Below are 23,705 nucleotides of genomic sequence, written 5' to 3'. Positions count from 1 at the left end.
GTCACAGTTCAGGGCAACTGAAGCTGTATTTGCTCTTTGTGGTCTAGCAAGGGCTACCCACTCTAAACTTGAGACTCCTCAACCATCAACCCCACCCCGACCACGGTATTTCAATGCTGCACAGTCTGATCACTATGCTGTGATATTCCCAGCAAAAGACAGACTGTCTAAGCAAGATTGCTGTACTTCCCTCTTCAGAGATGGTATACAATGTAATTGCCAATGGTTAGAAGTTACCACACAGTTCACTCTAAGCAAGCACTTTTATTCTTAAGATAAAAGCATTACAGAGAAAATATATTACAAACAATAAAAGAACCTACACGCATGCTAATAAGCTTACCAGAGATCACTGCCTAACTCTAACAAGGGCTCATTGCCAGGGGATGCTGTGAACGCCAAAACTATAATTAGATTCAGAGATTCAGAAAAGAATGAGATAAGTTCATGGAGGATAGGTCCATCAGTAGCTATTTGTCAAGATGGTCAAGGAGGCAACCCCATGCTCTGGGTATCTCTGAACTCTAACTGCTAGAAGCTAGGACTGGATGATCATCCCCCTCTATTCGACATTGGTGAGGCCTCATCTGGAGTACTGTGTCCAGTTTTGGGCCCCACACTACAAGAAGGATGTGGATAAATTGGAGAGAGTCCAGCAAAGGGCAACAAAAATGATTAGGGGTCTGGAACAGATGACTTATGAGGAGAGGCTGAGGGAACTGGGATTGTTTAGTCTGCAGAAGAGAAGAATGAGGGGGGATTTGATAGCTGCTTTCAACTACCTGAGAGGTGGTTCCAGAGAGGATGGTTCTAGACTATTCTCAGTGGTGAAAGAGGACAGAACAAGGAGTAATGGTCTCAAGTTGCAGTGGGGGAGGTTTAGGTTGGATATTAGGAAAAACTTTTTCACTAGGAGAGTGGTGAAACACTGGAATGCGTTGCCTAGGGAGGTGGTGGAATCTCCTTCCTTAAAAGTTTTTAAGGTCAGGCTTGACAAAGCCCTGGCTGGGATGATATAAATGGGGATTGGTCCTGCTTTTGAGCAGGGGGTTGGACTAGATGACCTCCTGAGGTCCCTTCCAACCCTGATATTCCATGATTCTATGACAGGGGATGGATCACTTGATCGTCCTGTTCTGTTCATTCCCTCTGAAGCATCTGCCATGGCCACTGTTGGAAAACCAGATACTTGGCTAGATGGACCCAATATGGCCGTTCTTGTTCTTATGGCTCTGGTTGGTGATTAGTCCTTCCAACACTTCCCTAAGGTTTGGGCCCACCTTGGACTAGAGGTCCTGTCCATTTGCTGGATCAGAGAGAAGGTCCTGAGTCAGTTTTTACTCAAGCTGGTTAATCAAAAATCCTTTCTTTCTCTGTTAGTCTTAGAAAATCCAGTTTGAACCAGTATATGTGAGCATCTCTCCAGGTGGTGGTAGCTCTCTAGATGTGTTTCAACCTGAGTGAATTTGTCTAACCACCTCCCCACTATTCTTAGTTCCTGGAGGGCTGTGGTCCCCCGCTTCATGAGATTACATACAATCCCTCAATTATGCGTAAACAATTGCATTTTTAATACAGTGTACTCCTAAAATACTTAAACTTAATTCAGTGATGTTTAACTAGGACATTGCAGGAAACTGCCATCTGTCACACTCACAACAACTACAGCCCACACACCTTCTTTATTTTACTTTGCAATTTATCTTTAAAAGCTGCACCTTCTTTTTTTCGGGGGTAATATTTGGGGTCTGTTGTCTTTTGCAGTATCATCCTACATATTTGTCTTCTTCATCTTAGGTGTTCCTGGTTTAGTTACAGTGAGGTAAAAAGTAGCTGCTCTTGAGGATAGATTGGAACATACTAGCAGAAAGGCCCACTAAACACAGTACTCTGTCTTTATTGTACAAAGCCATGATTTAGCAACCAAGACAATTGTGCGACTTCACAGCAAGAACACCAGACCTTGAACCGGATATGTGGCCTTGTAATATGATGCATTCATGAGGTTCATGGGGCGGGAAAGATCATGTGCCATAATCCTTCTCCCCCCACCCCCCCAAGTTAATTGTGAAACTTGGTATTGCATTCCATTAAAAACATTGCAATTTAAAACAGGCTTTGTCTCAAGGAATTAGATTCCTGTATTCAGTAAAAGGGCTTTCTGCTTTGGAGGCTGTCTTAGAGTATGATGTTCCTTGCCATCCACAAACTACTTTATGGATGTCTTATTGAAAACAGTAGAGGAATCAGTGGGAAAATCTAGATGGTAGAGTATAAGATTTGAGAACCTTCTGAATAAACAGTAAAACAAAGCCAAATTATTCTCTGGTTGCAAGTTGTAACTCTATTTAATGATTCGCCAAGCAAAATTCCTCCTTAAAAGGTGCCCTCAATTCAGAAAAAATGGAAGTTTTTATATATGTGTGTGTGTGTATATATATATATATGTGTGTGTGTGTATATATAATATACACGCGCGTGCTATATATATATATATGTATGTGTATATATATAATATATACATGCGCGCTCTCTCACTCGCACGCACACAAAAAAAAGGTCAAAAGGTAAAGAGTGAAGCAGGCACAAAACTGTTAATTCTCAAAACACCTCTTCTCCAGTAAGTAATGACAAAAGCTGTTTGCGTCATGACACTGCACACTGTACAGGAGATGTTTGTTACTTAGGTAGAGGTGTAATAAATACTTATTTTTATTTGTGCTTTCCTAATCTCTCAACAGATTCAGATTTCAGTCTCTGGAAATGTAAAACTCACAGTTTGACTGGGCAGATCAGTTTGGTCGTCGCATCTTGAACATTTAATATTTCCTTATGCTCCAGCATCTGTTAATCTTGAGCACAATCACGCTGAATATCAATTAAGAAAAGTACACAGACAGGAGCACAGCTACAGAAATTTTATTCAGGGAAATGAAGTGATACTGGGCTTTTGGCCAATTTGGGTTGGTTTTTTTTATCCCTCCTTCAGTTTTACTCTGTATTCCTTCTCTACATGAAAGACCTCTTCACTTTACACTCTTCCCACGTGGCCTGACAGAGGCTGACCTGAGGGTCTAAGGATCCCTATAATTTGTACTCCTGCCTCTCTTTCTAAAAACACTGTAATGGTTGTGTCTTCCTCAGGCTGGGAGGCTAGATGAATGGTCAATGCCAAAGCCACTTAGCAGATGGTGCTTGAGTAGTGAGCAATATCCTCACTCCAAGTATAGGGCACATTATGGAGGTCTACCAGCCTGGCAAATGAGACCCGCACTGTTGCTAGCACACCTTCATCTTCCGTACTGAAGTACACTGCCATCTGTCAAGACACTGAGCCAGACCACACTTTAAAAAAGTATTCTCTCTTTCTTGCTCTCTCTCTTATTTATAGTATTTCTAGAGCTCCTTTCACCTGAAATAAACTATATCTATCCTATACCTATATGTATAGAGCTTCAAAATAGTATCCTATAATCTGTTTGACAGTGGTAATGTACTGTAGAAGTTTCTATCACCACACTCTAAGTAAATATTATGTATTTTCTTTGTAGGTTTGCTGTACAGTAAAAAAGTAATAGGTATTGGCCTTTGTAATATGCTATCAGTAGATGTGTGTATGTATATATGAACAGATCTACATGTGTAATTCCTATATATAATGTGCATACTGAATGAAAAATAGAATATATGTATGATGTCTGCAGTCTAGTGTTATAATTCATATTAGAAACTGGCCAGAAAAAAAGATTAGGGATGACTACAGACAGATAAGCATCCGTTGTTATTGTACATTACATTACACAGGAATCAAAATGCTTAGTTACAATTAGACTCATATGTATCAAGCTTTATACTACATACATTTATATCAAATGAGTTTTATGCTTAGAGAGAGAAAAATAAATTGATGTGACACTGATCCCTGTGCCTTTCTTAAACTAGACACTGGATACGAGAGAATGGAAATTAAAATGTTATCTATCTTCTTTTTTTTTTGTTTTTGTGTTTTTGTTTCTTCCCCTCCCATGTGCAGAATGTGACAAGCTACGGAGGGATGGCTATCGAAGTTCTCAATATTACTCTCAGGGTCCAACCTTCTCTTCTTCTTCCAGTGCAGCCTGTGGAAGTTACCAAGATGATTATGAAGAAATTGAACAAAAGGTAAGGAATAGGGCTGTCAAACGATTAAAAAGAACACACAATTGCGAGATTAAAAAAAATAGTTGCAATTATTCACAGTTTTAATTGCACTGTTAAACTATATAGAATACCAATTTAAATTCAGCATGGAAGCATGTCCTCTGGAATGGAGATTGACGCACGAAGAGGCGTATAAATGTTTAGCATATCTGGCATGTAAATACCTTGCAATGCTGGCTACAAAAGTGCCGAGCCCGTTCTTACTTCTCACGCCTGTTCTTACTTTCAGGTGCAATTGTAAATAAAAAGCAGGCAGCATTATCTCCTGTAAATGTAAACAAACATGTTTGTCTTAGCGATTGGCTGAACAAGAAGTAGGACTGAGTGGACTTGAAGGCTCTCAAATTCTACATTTGTAAGGTGCACTTACACGATAAATAGATCACACTGTAGTACTTTTGTGAGGTGAATTGAAAAATACTATTTCTTTTCTTTTATCTTTTTTTACAGTGCAAATATTTGTAATCAAAAACAATAATATAAAGTGAACACTGCATACTTTGTATTCTGTGTTGTAATTGAAATCAACATATTTAAAAATGTAAAAAAACATCCAAAATATATTTATTATTATTTTAAATTGGTATTCTATTATTGTTTAACAGTGCGATTAAAACTGTGATTAATCATGGCTGTTTTTTTAATCCAGTTAATTTGTTTTGTGTTTAATCGCTTGTGTTAGCTACGATTAATTGACAGCCCTACTAAGGAGGCAGGAGATTGGGAAGAATGCATTAAGCGGACTATAAAACCTGCTCTTCCTATTATTATATAGGCTGAAATTTATAAAGGAGTTTAAGGGAGTTAGATCCCCAACTTTTATTAGCACCTAACTTCCATAGGCTCTTCTAAAATCCCAGCTCTGACTATATGTATCTATATGTAAATAAAGTTCCCATTGGTGTAATACAAGGATGACAGTGTGAATGGCCTGGTAATGTTCCAGGGAGAAGGTGTATTTTATGTATGAACAATGGCAGCTGTTTTGAAATAGGGTCATGTTAGTTTTTACTAATCTTTTTATGATCAAGTGTAAGGTGGGCCATTAACCCAGGTACACAACATGGCTATGTTCACACAACAACGAGTACACAGACTTCATACCCTGGTCTAATGTGGTTAAGTACTCAGAAGTTCTGTCTTAATGTATCCCATCTCTCTGTAATGAATTCCAAGGGAATGAAAGAGCTCACATTGATATTGGTTTGGCTCACTGCATGTCAGTTTGCTTCGTATTATGTTCCCTGTCTCAGCTCAGTAACACTGGGCAATTGTTTCAGAACCTGGAAATTACTGAAACAAATGAAGGGGGATGGAAAGGGACAGTTTAGCCATAGTGTTAAGATGGTTTTGTAGTCTTCATGTGATTTTGGTCATTTCAGATGTAGAAAAACTAAAGTTCTGAGTTAACTGTATAAAACCAAGAACATTCCCATCTGTGAAATGGTAACCTGTCCCTAACTCATCCCATTGTGCATAAATGTTGGAGCACATGTGGTATCCAAGTTATTGTATCCTGTGTATCTTGGTACAAAATATTGCCTGCTTAGCAATAACCTGGAATTCTTTTGTCAGTTCGTATAACAGCCTTATCTTTATTGTAGTTTAGTTTCTCTTTTTGCCTGTTTTAATACTGACATTATACCATGTGTTTGTGTCTGTGTGTCTGTATATAAATTGTGTCTATATTGTGAGGTCTGCAGGTCTTTTGAATTCAATGTAAAGTGACTGATAATATCATATAGTTTTTCCACTTCCATTGTCCACATTGCCTCACATCAATGACAGGGCTGTGGCTTTGTAGAAACTTCAACTATTCTTGCTGTGCTTTAACAGTATCCATTGTAACATCTCATTTAAAGCCATTGTGTATGCAGTATGGAAGTAAGAATATCAAGCACATTAAAATGATAATCTGCAAAGACCTATTGAAATCACTAGGAGTCATCATATAGTATGTGCTTTTTATTATAAAAAGCACATGTTCATAGCTGTTCCTCTGTGTGTGTAAAATTGTGTGTGTGTGTGTGTGTGTGTTTAAGCTATTTTAAGTATCTGGTTGTCCTAGTTAGTATTGTGGTCCTTATAGATAGATAGTCCACAGAACTGCATTTGTAAAATTAGTGAGGTATGATGTAACGTTAAGGTTGTTTATAGGTGAGCAGACCTACTAAGGACTAATTGCCATGGATAATTCTGCTTAGAGACTAAACACTGTCATCCTTAAGGTTTCTGTGGTATGTTGTTTTAAAATTATTAATAAAGGAATTGCTAATATTTTGTTCGGTTAGTCTGTGCATTCTGAAACGTTTAACTATCAATGAGTACACTTCATTGAGTGAATAGCTTTTCTATTTTAAATTAAAACAACTTCCTATTAATCTGTGTTACTCAAAGCATGGTTTAGTATGAAGGAGGATAGACAGAGGCAAGGTTGACACAGCTTTTAGTGGCACTAATTAACTGAGCACCATTAGCTCTCTCACTCTAGCTTAAACCTTAGTAGGATTTTACCCATTAGCAAACTTGCAGTGTCTCTCTCCCTTCATACTTCACAGTTTCAGTGGTTCATGTTCATCTTTGCATCTGGAGCAACCTTTTTTTTTTAACTTTAAAGTGATATTCTAGAATTTTACTTTGTTTGAATTATCACCTCTCAAAAACCATTCTCTAAAACTGAAGTTTAATACCATTGGTAAAAAAAAGTTAAAGGCTTCTAAGAATGTAGATGTAACTTGGACTTGAGCTCATGAATTTTCACTTATGGGGGTAGAAGAGTACTCAAGCAACAGTCTGGATTTGAGCTCAGAATTCTTCCATATTGCAGCAAGACTGATTCAAACAGCAAAACCATCCCCTCTTCGTGAAAGGTTTCTAATGATATCTGCTGTTTATCAAAAGCAATCAAAGCAAACGCTTAACAGGCAGACAAGAGGAAGGACATATTTCAGTGTTGTAATTGGAGAGTAATAGAATAGTGAATGGATCAATGAATTCTCATTTACTGTTTGGAAACTTCCCCTAAATTGGCATTACTCCATTTTTGCTTCAGGAAAATTATACTATAGAGCATGGTAATTTCAGATAATGGACTTATCTGACATTTCCATGCTCTCTAAAAATTTCTGGGAGACTGTGCGATGTAGCTGGATAATTCTTTTTTTTTCTAGACAGTTGACATGAAATCATGGTACAAGTGTAAGTACAGTTCTCTCGGCTAAGTCACCAGAGGATGATGTTCACATCAAAAAACACTACACTGTCTGCTTAGGAAAGGTTTGGACTGGCAGAGTATGTGGTATTCCAGGTGACTATTGACCTGTCAGGGATTTGTAGGCGAGTTTATCCATTTTTTTTTTAAAAAATGAGAGACTGAGTAAACAAGTATGGTTTTCTGAAAGATAGTTCGTATACTACAAAATATTTAAACTGCCCTTTTTTTCTCCTGGAATGGCTTCTAAATTACAGTACCCACAATATTAACTAAATTGTTTCCTTGTGTAACTCCACTGAGGATATGTCTTCACTACCAATGTTAAAGTGTTACCACAGCAGTGCTTTACTGTGGCCGCGTAGTCACGGCACCAGCGCTGGGAGAGAGCTCTCCAAGTGCTGTAAAAAAATCCCACCCCCACAAGGGGAGTAGCTACCAGCGCTGGGAGCACGGTCTACACTGCCACTTTACATCGCTGAAACTTGCAATGCTCAGGGAGGTGTTTTTTCACACCTGAGCGAGAAAGTTTCACTGCTGTAAAATGGCAGTGTAGACAAGGCCTAAGTGGAGTTCATTAAGGATGAATTTGTCCCTTTTGTATTTTAAATCTCAATAGTAAAGGCTTGATTGGTCTTATTGATTCTCTTTTTGTAAAAGAAGACCATCATTCTCAGTACTTTTGGTGGCCAGTGCTTATCTGATTTCCCAGTAACAAAGATCTAGAAATATGAAGGTGTTACTTCGGTCACTGACTCCCCCCCTTTTAGAGTGGTAGCCGTGTTAGTCTGTATCGGCAAAAACGAGGAGTCGTGCCCAAATACGTTTGTTAGCCTCTAAGATGCCACAAAGACTCCTTATTGTTTTTGCTGATTCCCCCTTGCTTTCTGAAAGTGTGTATTATGCTATATACTTTAAATGTGTTTGTCTTTTTACATGTTTTTTCTCATTCATTCTCTTTTTCACTCATTCTCTTTCTTTCTTTCTCTCTCACTCAACAGTCTAGTCTGTTAGACTGCATATCTCAGTCTTGCATTAGCGCCTGCTGTTCCTTGGTTCCATGGAGCCTCAAGGTACCTAGCCACAATGGAAGCATCCAGCTGTCCTAGCTGCAGCTTGATGTTACTGTAGCATTAGCATATCTGGACTCTTACTGTGCTTTTATTCTTTGTTCCTCACTTGCTGCTGTTTTTCTTTGTAAAAACAAACAAAAACAACCACCACCAACAGTAATGTTAAATCCAGCAATGCCCTTTTTTCGCATTAGCTCAGTTGTCTGCAGCTCAGGATCCTTGGTTTACTTGATAAACTAACACATTTTCATGGCCTTTGCAAACCTGTTAACACTCGCTTCTCTTTAAACTTCTGCGATGAGCCGTATGTTTTATTTAATGGCTATTTGATGACAATGATCTAGTTCTGTTAGTGATCAAAAGCTTTCAAATATTGTGATTTGGACGAGCATGATTTGACAATAAGGAATGCCAGTTGCACAGAGTACATGGACTCAGAGGTGCATCATACTGTGCCTTTATTTCAACAAACGGGTAGAAAAAAGTACTTCATGCTTGTTAATGGGGCAGAAAATATATATTTGTCACTTGGCTCATCAGGGCTGTTGGTTTCCTTTTCTTTTCAGCATTCTGCAGTCCTTAGAAATCAAATTTATTAATAGTATTTACACATGGGAATTGAGAATTGAAGCTGGTATTTTCCAAGGCATCTCAAAGAACTGGATGCCTAGCTGCCTTAGGCCCCTTGGAAAACCCTACATTGATGTGAGTTGTGGGAGCTCTGGACTTGCTGAATTGGCTCTTGTCACCAATGAAGATCAATATAGTTACATTTCCTTCAGTGTATACAGGCTGAGAGAGGCCTGTACTGCTTTGAGAGCCATAGGTCCTGCATTATGTTGCTTCCTGCTTCTTAATACCCCAAGGATGTGGCAGGCTGGCAGTTGTGATGTTGTTGTGCCCACATGGCAGAAACAAAATGTCATAAGGGGCACTGTCTAGGAAACAGTAAGACACTGAGGAGATAATGTAATGAAGAGATTAACAAAAGGGTACTGTCCAAAAGGAAAACTCATGTGTATGTTGGATGGGAGTTTCAAGAGGCCAGAGTGATTTAGAGGCATTCGTCCTATTGAAAGTTAAGGGAGGTATGCCTCTAAATCACTTGGCACTTTTGAAGATCCCACCCATTATCTTCAAAAGATTGTTCAAATGGTAGAATTCTAATACACAGGGAAATAAGTAAAGAAGCACTGTCGCAACAGAGAAAAGAGAAGGAGATAAAGGTGATACTAGAAGACTTAATGGTTTCTTTGTAGCTAAGTCATTTCTACTCACAAAAAAATGCTCCCTTAACAAGACAAAAAGAAAAGGAGTACTTGTGGCACCTTAGAGACTAACCAATTTATTTGAGCATGAGCTTTCGTGAGCTACAGCTCTCGGATGAAGATGAGCTGTAGCTCACGAAAGCTCATGCTCAAATAAATTGGTTAGTCTCTAAGGTGCCACAAGTACTCCTTTTCTTTTTGCGAATACAGACTAACACGGCTGTTACTCTGAAACTTAACAAGACAGTGATAAGAGTTCTGGGGCAAAGGCTAAGGGGCTGGTGAATTAGTCAAGAAAACTGGAGATAAGTCTGTTCAGGTTGTCCATTTTGAGATAAGTAATGTAAGAAATACTCACTGTACCTAAAAAGAAGTTCCAGCCACCTTGCCTGGCAACAGAGAGGTGGTTAGGTTTCAGATGTTGTTTATAATAGGAAGTGAATGACTGAGATACCAACAGCAAAGTTGATAAGTGAGACTGAAAATGGTAAACATATAATCAAAAATGAGGATTCTCCCAGATTCAGAGACATTTGAGGATTGCCACTAACTGGACCAGTAGATGACAAATTTAATGTAATTGAATGCAAATTCATAGTGAAAGTAGCAGTGATTCAAAAAAGAGCATGGAGTACACACTCTAAATGGAGTAGTTACACAAACTGTGGATTGACCAGGATAGAAATGTAAAGGTGTTTGGTTTGTGTGGGGTGTTTTTTACAGAATAGTACTTGAAGCCATCAAACTAGTATTTGCCTGGAGAAGAAACTGCAAACAGGACAATGCGATACATGAATAGAAAGCTGAATTGATACTATTCTTATCCAAAGCTCTGCATAGACCTTAGATCTCAGTTTTGCTTATCTGTTCAAAGGAGTTTTATTCATAGAAATGGTTGCAGGGTGAATGGCATGGTTAGACATTTCAAGGTTTTTTTTATTGTAAGGGCAAGTTTCTAGAGGTTTAATTTGTCATCTGAGAAGACAGAATTTCCAGGTGACCTTCTAGAAACCTTTGGGGCACAGTCTGTCTCTATTAGGAGATTAAGAGTAAACAGGGAATTTAGGCAGAACATGCTGTGAAATAATCAGCCTGGAGTCAGTTGCCAGTTAAGGTCTTTGAAGCAAATAGTATACATCTTCTGAGGAAGAGAAACCATTTTATAGGTAATTGAAACACTGACGGACAGAATCACAACACAATGATGAAGAGCATAGAGGAAACAGCCTTGCTGAGTCTATTTTCCTGTAGGCCAGATTTTCCAAGGAGGAGATCTCACTCCAACCTCTGTTTTAGTTCAGATTTTTTTCTATAATATCCGTGGCGCACATCAGTGAAAAATTTGTATGTGGTCCAAGTTCATCATTTACATGTGCAACAAAAAACTGAGCATTCAAACAGTAGCTCGTGCAAAGATATGTGCCTACAAATTAGAAGCCATACCTTGAATTTTGGCCCTATTGGTCCAAAAGAAAAGCTAGCATGAAGCAGAGAATTTTTAGAATTTTTACAATTTTAAAATGGGAAAGTTGCTTTCTGTTATTTCAGATATACTCTGTGTTTATGGCTATACAGATGTGCTATATGGCTAGTATAATCTTGTCGTATTGCCCCTTGCACTACCACTGTGATGTAATGTGCCTTATTTGATAAAAGATATTCCTGCAATTAGAACGGTCACTCATCTAATCTACATACAAGGCTGTGTGCACTCGCCTGGAAAAGTAGATGACCTTGAAATATTTAAAAGAGCCTATTCCCATAGTTGGCAAGAAATCTGTGATCTCCTATAATCGGCCAATTTAGAGATGAACCATTTCAATGCAAACGGACCCAGGCTGCTGTCTCTCAGCAGGTGAGCTGTGCACAGCTTTGTAAATGTGATACCTTTTCAGGACACTGATGTGGAAAAGTGTAGACAAATAATACCTACCACTACCACGGTTAGTACCCTGGGAGCAGGAATAGGAAGAAGGGGAAGTTGTGTGCTTCAAGAAGCCAGTACAATGGGAAAAAATCATCTGTAGCTGGAGCCTGACTTCCCACTGCACCCCCTAAAGCCCCAAATTTCCAAAACTCCCTTTTAACAGAAATACAAAGGTGTCCTCTAGCTTGAAAGAGCAGCTTCCATCGAAATAGCATTTTAGTTGCAGTCAGCACAAATAGTGCTTTAAATCACTTTTCACAAGGATCTTCATCCCTGATATTTGTTTGCTCATTTGGCTGGTCGATTCATTTTTTTCCCTCTTAATTTTCTGAACCCTTATTTTTCTGAAAAATGGAGGCAATTGCCCCAGCTCTTTGGATAATGAGGATTCCACCATGGTGTTTTCTCCCTCTAGATGCTGTTGTTTCCCCTCCATCCGTTCACTCCCGTGTACAACAGCTTCATTTAAAAGAAAAATATTGTCTGTACCTTTTGTCAGAGTACTTTCCTCGAAAGAGAAGGCAAGCTTCTTAACTGAATAGCTCCGTCACTTCTCATACTGGAGCAGCCCCTGGTGGTGATTGCCTGATGACTGCTGAGACCTAGAGCACCACATAGTTTCAATATGACAGTTATTGATTCTGACAGTGTCAAGTAACCAGAGGAAAAGGAGGTTACTGGAGCTTATCACCAGCTTATCACACACAGGGCAAAACTGTGCTTCAGATATGTACCCTTGGTCCGTGAACCAAGGAGAGAGGAAAAACCTCTGAACGGAAATAATGTTACTCACCATCAAACAGATTCTGACTACCCCACTGAAACAAACAAACACACTGTTTTCCCTTTTTGTTCTGTTGTCCTGTAGCAATACAGGTTAACCCCACTTACAGTTCAGGGTCATTTGCCATTTTCATTAGAAACCTATTCTACCTCAGCTATATTTTTTTTAAAATCAAATTGGGCTGAAATGTGGCATACAAGCTGCCGTTCCTTATGTGAGAGTGTTTGTTCGTTTTTCTCCATTGTTTAACGCATGCAGGTTTGTTATAAGCTTCAGTGGTGGAAAAAAAATCTGTTGAGGGTTGAGATTTGTTAAAGCAATTTAGACCTCAGTCCTCTGCATGAAGCGATTCCCGTTGGCCTTCAGTGGAGCATACCCATACTTTTTATGGGCAGGCTGTGATATCCTTACTCTTGCTGAATAGTATCTCACTCCACGAGTAGTCCTGCTGGCTGCAATGAGACTACTTGCAGTGTCAAGTACTGTTCATTGTCAGTAAGGCTATCACAATTTGGCTTGACGTTTTTTTCTTATAAGAAATTCATACTGTTGTATACCTTTCTTTTTGTAGTTCTCAGTACCTTCCCCAGAAGAGGAAAAGCTTATTAGCATCAAGAGAAGTAGAACACCCATTTCAAATGAATGTTGTGATATCGATACCCAAACTAACTGGACCAAGTCACTTCCGTTGCCGACACCAGAGGAGAAAATGCGACAGCAAGCACAAGCGGTCCAAACAGATGTGGTTCCTATTAATGTAACTGGTAGGCTTCTAATTTCAGTGGTGTTTAGAATGCCTGGGGGGGACGAACCCTAGTCAATATTATTTCTTTATGTGTTACCTGAAGCACACGATTTAGTTACATCACCTGAAATAAATACTAGTTACTGCACCTCTATTTCAAAATATTGTGAATCCTAGTCAGACACTTAATTTAATAAAGAAAACCAACAGCGTGGTCTTGAAACAGAATAAAAATTGATGAGATCTAACGGGAAAATTGATATCAATTACATTTTGCAATGGACTACAATGAAAATTTGTAATGGAAAATCATCTGCTTTAGTACTGGCAATGATTGTCAGGATTTTATCTTAAGAATTTACGGAAGGGAAGTTATCAAAAGATTTCTGTCCCCCAAAGCAGGAGAGTTTCAAAATTTGGAGAGAAAAAACCCCACACCTTTTATTATTGGTGGCCAGAGGCTTACAGGGAAAGAATAAGGGTGAGGATATAAAAGAAGTTGTTGGGCGGCTTATATTTATGGCTCTTGGGAGGAAATTTCTCTTTTTATATGTGTATTCCATATTTCCTTAGTATCAGTAATATAAAAATGTTGTGGGTGATTTTAGCTGCATAGTTCCCATTTAAGACTATGGAAGTTACACTGCTGAAAACCAGCTAGATGCAGAAAAGTTTTTGACGTATCCCACATTAGAACTTTCATGAAAGATTAGATCATCACTTAATTCTTCCTTGTGTCTGAGTATTATAAAGATTGTATATTGTAGGTTGTTCAGGATATGTGTGTTTATGTTTACATGCCAGAAACAGGAAGATATTCAGTATCTGACTTATATCAAACCTCACATGGCTTCCATTTGACTCCAAGCTTACCATTATATTGTAATCAACAGTGTGTGATATTTGATTTTGTTTAATAATTTATTAAGATGGGACGTTCACTTCTCCTGTTTGATTACTAATAACTAGTTAATACACATCCTTTTTATTAATATATTTTTGTGAAAGAACTGCATAGAATTAATGCTGAATGTTTCCATTGGTGAAATTTTACAATGCTATACACCTTCAGGCCAATAATGAACACTACAAAGAAATCTGCAAATCAAGAGAAAATGTCATGGACGTTAAAAGAAGATAACCAGAAAATAATGAAATGTTTCAAATTAACAGCATAAACAAATACAACACTGAAGCATTGCAGACCAATTGGCATTATCTTGGAAATATAGGATACACAGGTGCAGAAGATTGTGTTATGGGAACAATGGATTATCTGCCATAATCAATAAGTCTGAGCATGGCTTAGATATTGTGACAGCCCGAGCAAAACATATTTATAAATTGAGTAATCTGCAGTTCACAGTAATGACCTCTGTGTACTGCAACTGTACAGTGGAGACAAACAGATTGGAAAGAAGGGGTGGGAGGAGTAAAAAGATAAGAGGTCAAGTAACTGCCATGGGTTTAATTTAGTTATACGGTATTGGAAATGTTAATGAATCTGTACAAATTGTACTTGTAATTTCATCAAGTTGTGTAACAAACCTGGCTTTCTTTGAAGTGCTTGTTTTGCACTCTTACTCCTTTTATATAAGTGATAGTAAGGAGCTATGAAAGTGATGACAGGAAAGCAAAATTACTATTAGGTATGTAAACTGCTCTGCATGAGCCACAAGTTTCCTTGTCTCTGAAATTATTACTGTGCTACTTAAAAAATAATGAATTGAGTGCCATAGTGAAGCGGATCTATCCTTTGTTGCAGTCTATTACAGGTTTCAAAAAATTCACTCTTTCCCCCAGCGTAACTTTGTTTTATAAATTTCCTGTGTTAAATTTACTTATATGGGGGAGGAAAAAAAATGCAGAATGAAAACTTTGTTCTGTGCCACTCTTTAAGCTATGCTGTGCAACATACGTAGCAGCTTTTGTTCCTTTGCTTGCTCTTTTTTAATAACTTGTGACTCTTACGTTGTTTGCACAGAAGTGGGACAGAAATCCCTATTCATTACTATTTGACCAAAATAAAATATTAACCCAAGAAGTAGCTTTTGGAAATTGAAAGCATTTTTGAAAGTGCATTAATAATGAATAAGCTACAAGGCTTCTTACTGGGGTGTGCACCACATGGCGGTGTTCTGGCAGTTTAGCTCTTCAGTAGGACAGATTGCAATTAACACATTAGTATTACAAATCTGGTGGCTGGTCTGAAGATGCATGGTTACTGCATGAGGCTGACAAGCTGCTGACTAGACATCCAAGTTTGGAAATAGATTCTGTCTTTAGGGTAAACAGGGGCTGAGCTCATTCTGCAAGTGATTTTGCTCCATTTTTTAGTGGTGGAGTGGTGGCCAGCAAGTGCTTTTACAGCACGTTCTACATTTTAATCAAGAGACCTATAGTGGTGTCCACTGCAGTGGGTTCTCTAGGACTATTTTCCAGCTGTAAAAGTATCTGGTGATGATGGGTAGGTTAAACAAGGGCGAAAATGAAGAGCAAGGGTCTGATTCTGCAAAGCAGCTAAGCATGTGCTTAGGTCCTGTTGACCTTTTGTCCCATGATTTAACAAGTAAGACAGATAGACTTCAAATGAGGACTTTGAAGGACATTTATTATAAACCATTAAGAACAAAAATGAATATTTTTTTTGTATTTTTATTAGACCCTGATAAATATGTATTTTAGCCTCAAACAGTGGTCAAAATAAGACTGAAACATCCTGATTTGATTAGTTTAACTTAGGCCTTGTCTACACTACAGGGGAAATTCGATCTAAGCTACTTAGTTTGAGTTACGTGAATAGCATAACTCAAATCAATGTAGCTTAGATCTGCTTACCACGGGGTCCACACTACGCAATGACGACGGGAGAGCAATCTGCGGTCGATTTAGTGGGTCTTTACTAGACCCACTAAATCAACCGCCGATGCATCGATTGCTGCTCCTTGATCCCCCAGTAAGTGTAGACAAGCCCTTGGTTTGTTAATGTGGCCTCTTTATCCTTAACATTCTTCATCCATACAAATCAATATAAATTTGGGCCTTTTCCTACTGACTTTACTCACATGAGTAGTCCCAATTAAACCAAAAAACTGATTGCATGAGTAATGGTTGCAGGATTGGATCTATAATTAACATAATGACTTTCACATGTTACATAATCTATACTGCAAAATCAAAGGCAGAATAAGGCAAATGAGGACGGAGTGGCAGTGTTAATCATCAGAGGATTTTCTTGTTTGAATTCTCTTAAATTACAATTAAAATTTTATTTTAGTCTGGAGAATTTGTGATTATAATTGTCTTTTTGTTTTGCATTCTAATTTCCTCAGAACCCACTGTCTTGTGTGTGACTGTTTGTTTTTTAAATGGAAGAAGAAATTTTTGAAGAAACAAAAAAAAAACCTTCGATTGATAGTTCCATCCAGTTCTTTGGACCTATCGTAATGTGGGTAGAAGTATTAGTTGTTCATCTGAAGGCTGGATTAACAAATTATCCTGAACCTTCAAGCAATAAGGGTCCCAGCATCTCATAACATTTAGGGTACGTCTACGCTGAAATAAAAGACCCGTGGCACAGCGGCTGAGTTTCTGACCCAGGGCAGCCCCAGGTGTGTGTGTTTTCTGCATAGACGTACCCACAGGGTACATCTATACTCCAGTCAGGACACGTGATTGCCATACATGAGCTAGCTTGCTAAAAATAGCATGTTGCCATGGTGGCATGAGCTAGCCGCTCAACAAGCCTACCCAGGACTTGTGTATGTCCTTGAGTGGCTAATCCATGCTGTCATGGCTACTCTGCTATTTTTAATGAGGTAGCTTGGGTATGGCTATCTGTGCTGGTATAACACCACCTGATTGCAGTGTAGACATACCATTAGAGTAGTAGTAGTGCCCTCTAAAAGTGGGCATTCTGCCACAATGTTTTGGGGCTTCTCTATCATAGATCCTGGGGGAATGCCCCCCCCCCTTACTTTAAATATGACTTTAAAACCATATTTAAATAAATGCCCCCCCACCGCCTTACTTAAAATATGGCCTTACTTTAATTAGTAGAACCCTGAACATTGAGATGAAATAGATGCACTGTTACAGTTGCAAAGATTTTGGTTAGCAAGAATGCTATGCATTGGGACACAACGATCCATTAACATTTAGTCATATTCTTTGTATAGGATGAATGGAACTGCTACATTTATTATTCCTGTGTTTTCAGGTGTCTGCACACAATCTTTTGAAACGTAAAATGTTGTAGAAATTGTGGTATTTTCCTCACTACCTGTATGACACACAATGATGTGAAGGAAACCAGGAGAAAGACGTATGAGAAGTACATTAGCTACTGTGTACGTGCAGTAGTCACTTTTCAGAGGTACATAATTTGGCCATTGATTTTTTTTTAAATTACTGAAGAAAAACACAGAAGAAGGCAAGAGAATACTCATGCTCAAGTGTGTATAGCATCTCAGTTTTTAAAACTCTGCCCCCAAATAAGGGCAGATTTAAAAGTGCTTAAACTAATCCAAAGTGAATTTGTATTTTAAAAATTATTTGTGGGTTTTTTAAATTTAAAAAAAAAAAAAAAGAGTTTGAGCACTGTGATCTAATTTTAGCCGGGGAATTAACTTGGCTGACAATTCATAAGCCAATTTTGATCTTCGTGGGAATTAAAATGGCGAAGTTGTGAACCCCTAAAAAGTGAGTTTCTAAGGAAAAGCTGCTCAACCTTAACTGGAGAGGTGCTGCTTCTGGGTTCCATTATGATACAGTACATGGTCACTATAAGGCTTTCTCCAGTAGTGCACTCTGATAGACACGAGTTCTTCATTCTGTAGTAGTCCATTTATTAATGTTCCATTTATAAAGGTTTGATAGTAACTAATATTACAGTTTATTAATACTTTTGGCCTTTCACTTATGGAGATTGGGATTGAAATATAGCTGGGATCATAAGGAAAATTAGTTTGGTCTCATCCTGGTCACCAGTGGATGTTTACCCGCATCATGAAATAACTATACAGATTCGATACCGTTGCTTTGGCATTGTTTGCTTAAGAATGGTCAGCCTGAAAAAAAAATATTGCAGGTCAAGGTTTAGATGCATTGGTGGAGCTGCATGAGGAAGCTAGCATTAGTCCTGCCATCACAATGTCTGTCCCTAAATGAACAGTATTAGTCTTTCATTTTCCGGGAGCAATCAAATTTGCTGTCTTCCCCACAAAAAACAACCCATAGGGGGGCCAAATTTAAGCCTGATGACTTTAGTGGAATGGTACTTGCTTCAGTCAGATTTGAATTAGGTACAGGGAGTCAAAAATCTCACATACCATGCATCTTTCTATAATGTACATGTTCCTCAAGCCTTATGGTGACGATATGCTGTATCTTTTCCTTCAATGTATACCTTCACTGTAGGACTGAGCTAACATCATTTATTAATGCCTTTTTTTCATTTCTACAATGAGCTAGTGGAAGAAAGTGCATGATGTCAGCGTGCTTGAAAGTAATGTTGCTTTGCTTGTTCTACTACACATTAGGGGAGAATTTCGACCGCCAAGCCAGCATTCGGCGGTCTCTAATTTACACAGACACTGTGGTAAGACGGCCGAAGAAAGTCAAAAGGAGAAAGACTATTACAGGAGTCCCTGACAACATACAAAAGGAGCTAGGTATGGCTCATCAGAACTGTATTCCGTCACTATTCATCTTCACTGCTTACCATTACTAGACTAATAACATTTACCAGTGCTTATGAAGCCAATACAGTCTGATAGCCTATTAAAGTTCCAAATAAATGTGTGCCCTATTGCAAAAGGCATGTTAATTCAAGCCAAATCATTTGTGCATCTGGAAATTAAAGCTCTTTGTTTGCTGATTTCAGTCAATTGAGGGGAACACATTATTTGAAAAAGTTGTGTACTGGGACAATCGAAATCTGCAGGGATGTAAAATCCATGCATTTAGAATCTTTCTACAGATTTTGCCCTATGCTCCAGAATATAAGCAACCATTTAAATAAAAAATGAAGTGTTTAGGCATTTTATTTGTGAAGAATGCATTACCACTGTCAACCAATTAATGGTTGTCTTACTGGATCTGCAGCCTCTCACACTGAAAAAAAAATACCCAAAGAGCCATCCAGTTCCTCCAGTGTAGTTCAGACCTAATTGTGACCTCTTAAATGCCAGTATTGTTACCTATTTCATTGATCGTGCTTGACATAGACTAGACATTTAGTAGTAGATTAACTAGATGTTTAATGAGAACACTTCAATGTCCTGATGTTCAACTCCATTGCATGTTCGAGAGGAACAATTTTCTAGTCAGTGCCAACCACCCTACTTAGGGTTGTGATCTTTTTCAGATTTAATAAATTAGGGATGTTTGAAGGTGGTGGACTCTGGGTTTTGGCAAACCCTTTCAAACTTTTTTTTTAAAGGCTTATAGAACTAGTCTGAGTAAACAATTCTTTATTTTTCCAGTCATTTAAATCCATGCTTTTTCCTGTTTTAAAGAGAATTGTTTTCTAAATCATAATTTTTTAGCCAAAGGGAACTCCAGTAATTATATATTAAAGTTATAAGAATTTCCCAAGAACGGAGGTAGTGCCATAGAGATGGTAATATATCATGTGTTGATTCTTTCTTTAGATTTTCTCCCTCCTGCATTTTTTTCCACCCATTTTTCCCATTCTTCCATTTTTCCCCACTCCATTTTTCAGTCTTCGAAGCAGAACACCAAACTTATGATGTTTGAGACTGAGTAGGTTTGAAATTGAGCAAAGCAAACTCACCTGTCCGAATTTCTGACATCATAAGGTGTCAGGCTTATAGATACTTGAATGGGAGAGCTACAGGGAAACCCAGGTGCAGTACAAAGTGGTGCTGTAAATAGAGCTGTTCCCTCAAAATCCATAATGAAACAATGTCCCAGTGTGGGAATCCCACCTTTCTTTTTGCTACCAGGCAAGATTCGCACAGCATAACACTGTATTGAATCTTCACATGGGCAACTTTATATTACAGCACCTTTTGATGTTGTGACGAAATGACACCGTTTTCTACCTATAATGATTTTGAGATTCTCTTAATGTCCTGAATGCTAGGCTTGTAGGATGCAAACCAGACCTGGAAAAGTTGGATTTGTGAATTCAGAAATGAGTGGCAACCCGATTAGGAAGCACTGTGTGGAGGATGTGGTCTTTTGCATATTATGTAAAACCAAAACTCTGGATATGTGTGCACATTTTATGCCTTTATTTTTATCATCTAAAATGATTGATTATAATTTACCAGCTGAAATAAATAGCAAATACAGATGGCATCTGTATTATGCAGAAATCTTCCACAAATGTCTTAAATGAAGGTTGCCTTTTGCTAGTTCTACTTTTAAAAATGTTGAGACCACAGATTTTATGGACCTGATTCTTTGTTCTTATGTTTCTGTGATGTGCTGAACACAGAAACAGAAGGGGCAGGAGTAAAAGGTGACTTTAAATCACCTTTCATTCCCTGCCTTTTCTCAGGCTGTTTGAAAATTTGTTTGGCTCCTCGCTTAAGCTACAGTAACCTCTGGGCTGCTAATCTATGCTCTGGCTGCAACAGCTTCTTATGGACTGTCCGCTATGTCAGGATAGGCAGAGCACAGCCACATGCCTTGCGCTGGGAGCTGTTATATTAGCTTCACAGAACCATTGTGGCAGTTCTGCACCACACAGGGAGCAAACTTACACTAGGGGGATTCCCTAGGAGCCATTGTTGCTCCCTTAATGCCTAGCACTTATGCAATTTTAATAGTAAATATCAAAACACTTTTCAAAATAGGTCAGTATCATTATCCCCATTTTACAGATGGGGAAAGTGAAGCACAGAGAGGTGAAGTGACTTGCCCAACATCACCCGCAGTAGCAGAGTTGCGAAAAGAACCCAGGTCTCCTGAGTGCCATTCCGGTGCTCTGTCCACTAGGCCACACTGCTTCCTTGCAATAGATGCATGTAATCCATTCTGTTTCCCTAACCCTATCTCAAAACAAACAATGTCTTGTTAAACATACCACGGCTCATTTTGTTTGAATGTGGATCCAGATCAAATCCAAATCAAGCAATTACATTGTGCCTGTCTACATTTTCCCTGTGGTTTCAACTGAATAAATCCCTCTTCATGTCTTCCCTAAAGACTTGCTGTGAATGGCTACAATGTTTATACAAGAACTGAAATCTCTGGACACATCAAAGTTGCCATGCACAAGCTAAATAATCAACCCATAGCAGACTTGTTACATCTTATTTGTTCTTCAAAAAGAAACAGAAATATGAGATTACCTCAAAGCTCTTATCAGAGTGGACTATTTCTGTTTGTTGTTATGGAGCTGGAAAAGACTCTATAAGGCTGAAATGTTGGGGTTTTCCCTGTTTCACTGTTTTCTTTTGATGAATAAAGACAAAATATAGCAAAAGTCTTTGTCTGTTGTATATGAACATAATAGTTTTGGTGTGCGTAGTGACTTTGAGGCCATTGGAATTTAACCAAATATTCTAAAAGGGAACACTAATTGCACCCATGAAGATCCCAATGGAAAATATCTTTAAATATTCATATTTTGGAGTGTTGCCCTTTTGCCATTTCAACGATGAGCAAAGTGATCCTTGTACATAGTCTGTAAAGCACTTTGAGATCCTTCTGCATGAAAGGTGCTCTATAAATATAATATATCTCATGATGGCCCTTGACTTGTCCAGTAAAGTAGTTGTTCTTATATTCACATTGGCCAGATTCAAAGTATTAGACCCCTAACAATTTAGAGATACCACCTAGAAACTGCAAAGGGACTAATTTTAAATATGTTAATACGGTTGCTGAACAGTAGCATCTCTTAAAACTATTTAACAAAAAGGTGGGAGGCGAGAAAGGGTGTTAAATTTCTACAGACACTAACACCCTCGATTATTTTTACATAGCTCTAAATTATCTGCATCAACTACATAGAAACCATAAAACTTAGCCTCTGTGGAGCAAAATTTGAACAAGGGACAAGAAAAGGCAAGAAAAGTCAGAGACAAATGATCCAAATCAATGTACCTGCATGACTTAGCTTCACTAAGGGCTTGTCTACACATACAGCCATTGTCGCCCTTAGTGAAGTCGCTGCCTACACCGACAGGACAGCTTCTCCTGTCAGCGTAGGTACTCCATCTCCCCAAGAGGCGGCAGCAATGTTGATGGGAGAAGCGCTCCCATGACATAGCACTGTCTACAGCAGTAGTTAAGTCAGTATAACTGCATCGCTTGGGGCGTGGCCTTTCCACACCCCTAAGTGACGTAGTTATAGTGTCATACGTTTGTAGTGTAGACCAGGGACAACTCTCTCTGTCTCTCTCTCTCTTCTGGATGTGGCATTACTAAAGCAGCTACTTTCCATCACCATTTCCTTTATCACACTCTAATTCTTCTCTGGATGTCAGGATGTACCTTTTTTGGAACTGGTGAATCTGGGTTACACCTGTCAGGAAGTAAGAACATTCCCCTCTTTCTCTTACAGAAGGGCAAATATCAGGGAGAATCTACTGGAAGACTCCCCCTCTTTTCAGCTCTTTGTAAAGTTCACCTTCCTTTTCCTATACCTCTAGGCTGTGGACTGGACCAAAGACACCAACATTTTTTCACATTTTTACAGTCCTACTTAACTTACTGCGTACATACTCTGAACTGACTCCTTTATCAGGGATCTAGCCTAACCTGATCCAATGCTGCCTTTACCAAGACCTGACGCTGTCTTGCTTGTGGATAAGCTTCCGCCATAAACCTGCACCAAAGCAGTTCCAGTGGGCTACTTACTTCAATTATTCCAGGCTGTAGGTCTCCTATGCTCCCTCCCTATATCTCTGCACCAGTCCTACAGCAGGAACCACATCTAATCCTCCATTAGGGGAAGCAAAGCAGGTCTTCCTTTGTCCCAACAGGGATAGGTTCAGTACAGGAAATTGCTTTAGAGTTCTTTCCTTGCTTGTTTCTCCCCCTCACCACTTTTGTCAGGCTCCACACACATTCTGATTCTTCGCCTCTGAACAGCCTGGCACCCAGCCTCTGCCCTATTCTGGTCCTGGGGAAAAAAACTCTCTAAACATACTATTCTATCCATTGCTGCTGTTCTCACATCACATCTTCAATAACAGCGTTCACAACTCTTTTTAACATAAGGTCCAATTGAATGTCTCACAATAACCTCCCCCTTTTTTTAAAAGGAAGTGGTTTTAAGGGCCAGAATTGAGATCAGGTGCTTTTCTTTGGCTCCTGTCTCTAGCATTTGTTTCCTGATAGGTCCCCAAACACCAAATCTGTTTGTGACAACCCATCAGTGGTCAGGATGGATATGTCTGACAGCTGAATCCAGAATGGTCACTCAGCACCTGCTTTCTGGTAGGGCAGATCACATCACTTGGTTCTCACCAACTGTAAATGTTCCAACTGACACTTTTTAACTTCTTATAGTTGGAA

The 23,705-nt window shown here is 38.8% G+C and overlaps 1 protein-coding gene across 1 annotated transcript in view; it reads left to right on the top strand.

Annotated features, from left to right (window-relative positions):
* NHSL1 (NHS like 1) overlaps nucleotides 1-23,705 on the top strand; it is a 154,618-nt gene that overhangs the window by 114,874 nt on the left and 16,039 nt on the right. The window contains exons 3-6 of the mRNA XM_077813114.1: nucleotides 4,034-4,161; nucleotides 8,413-8,484; nucleotides 13,035-13,227; nucleotides 18,749-18,880. Of these exons, the coding sequence (XP_077669240.1) occupies nucleotides 4,034-4,161; nucleotides 8,413-8,484; nucleotides 13,035-13,227; nucleotides 18,749-18,880 (525 nt within the window). The remainder of the gene's footprint in view (nucleotides 1-4,033; nucleotides 4,162-8,412; nucleotides 8,485-13,034; nucleotides 13,228-18,748; nucleotides 18,881-23,705) is intronic.

The sequence above is a fragment of the Eretmochelys imbricata genome, chromosome 3 (genome assembly GCF_965152235.1).
Source record: "Eretmochelys imbricata isolate rEreImb1 chromosome 3, rEreImb1.hap1, whole genome shotgun sequence".
In the NCBI taxonomy this organism is placed as follows: Eukaryota; Metazoa; Chordata; order Testudines; family Cheloniidae; genus Eretmochelys; species Eretmochelys imbricata.
Note: the sequence above shows the minus strand (reverse complement) of the source record. Positions and strands in the feature narration are given on the sequence as shown.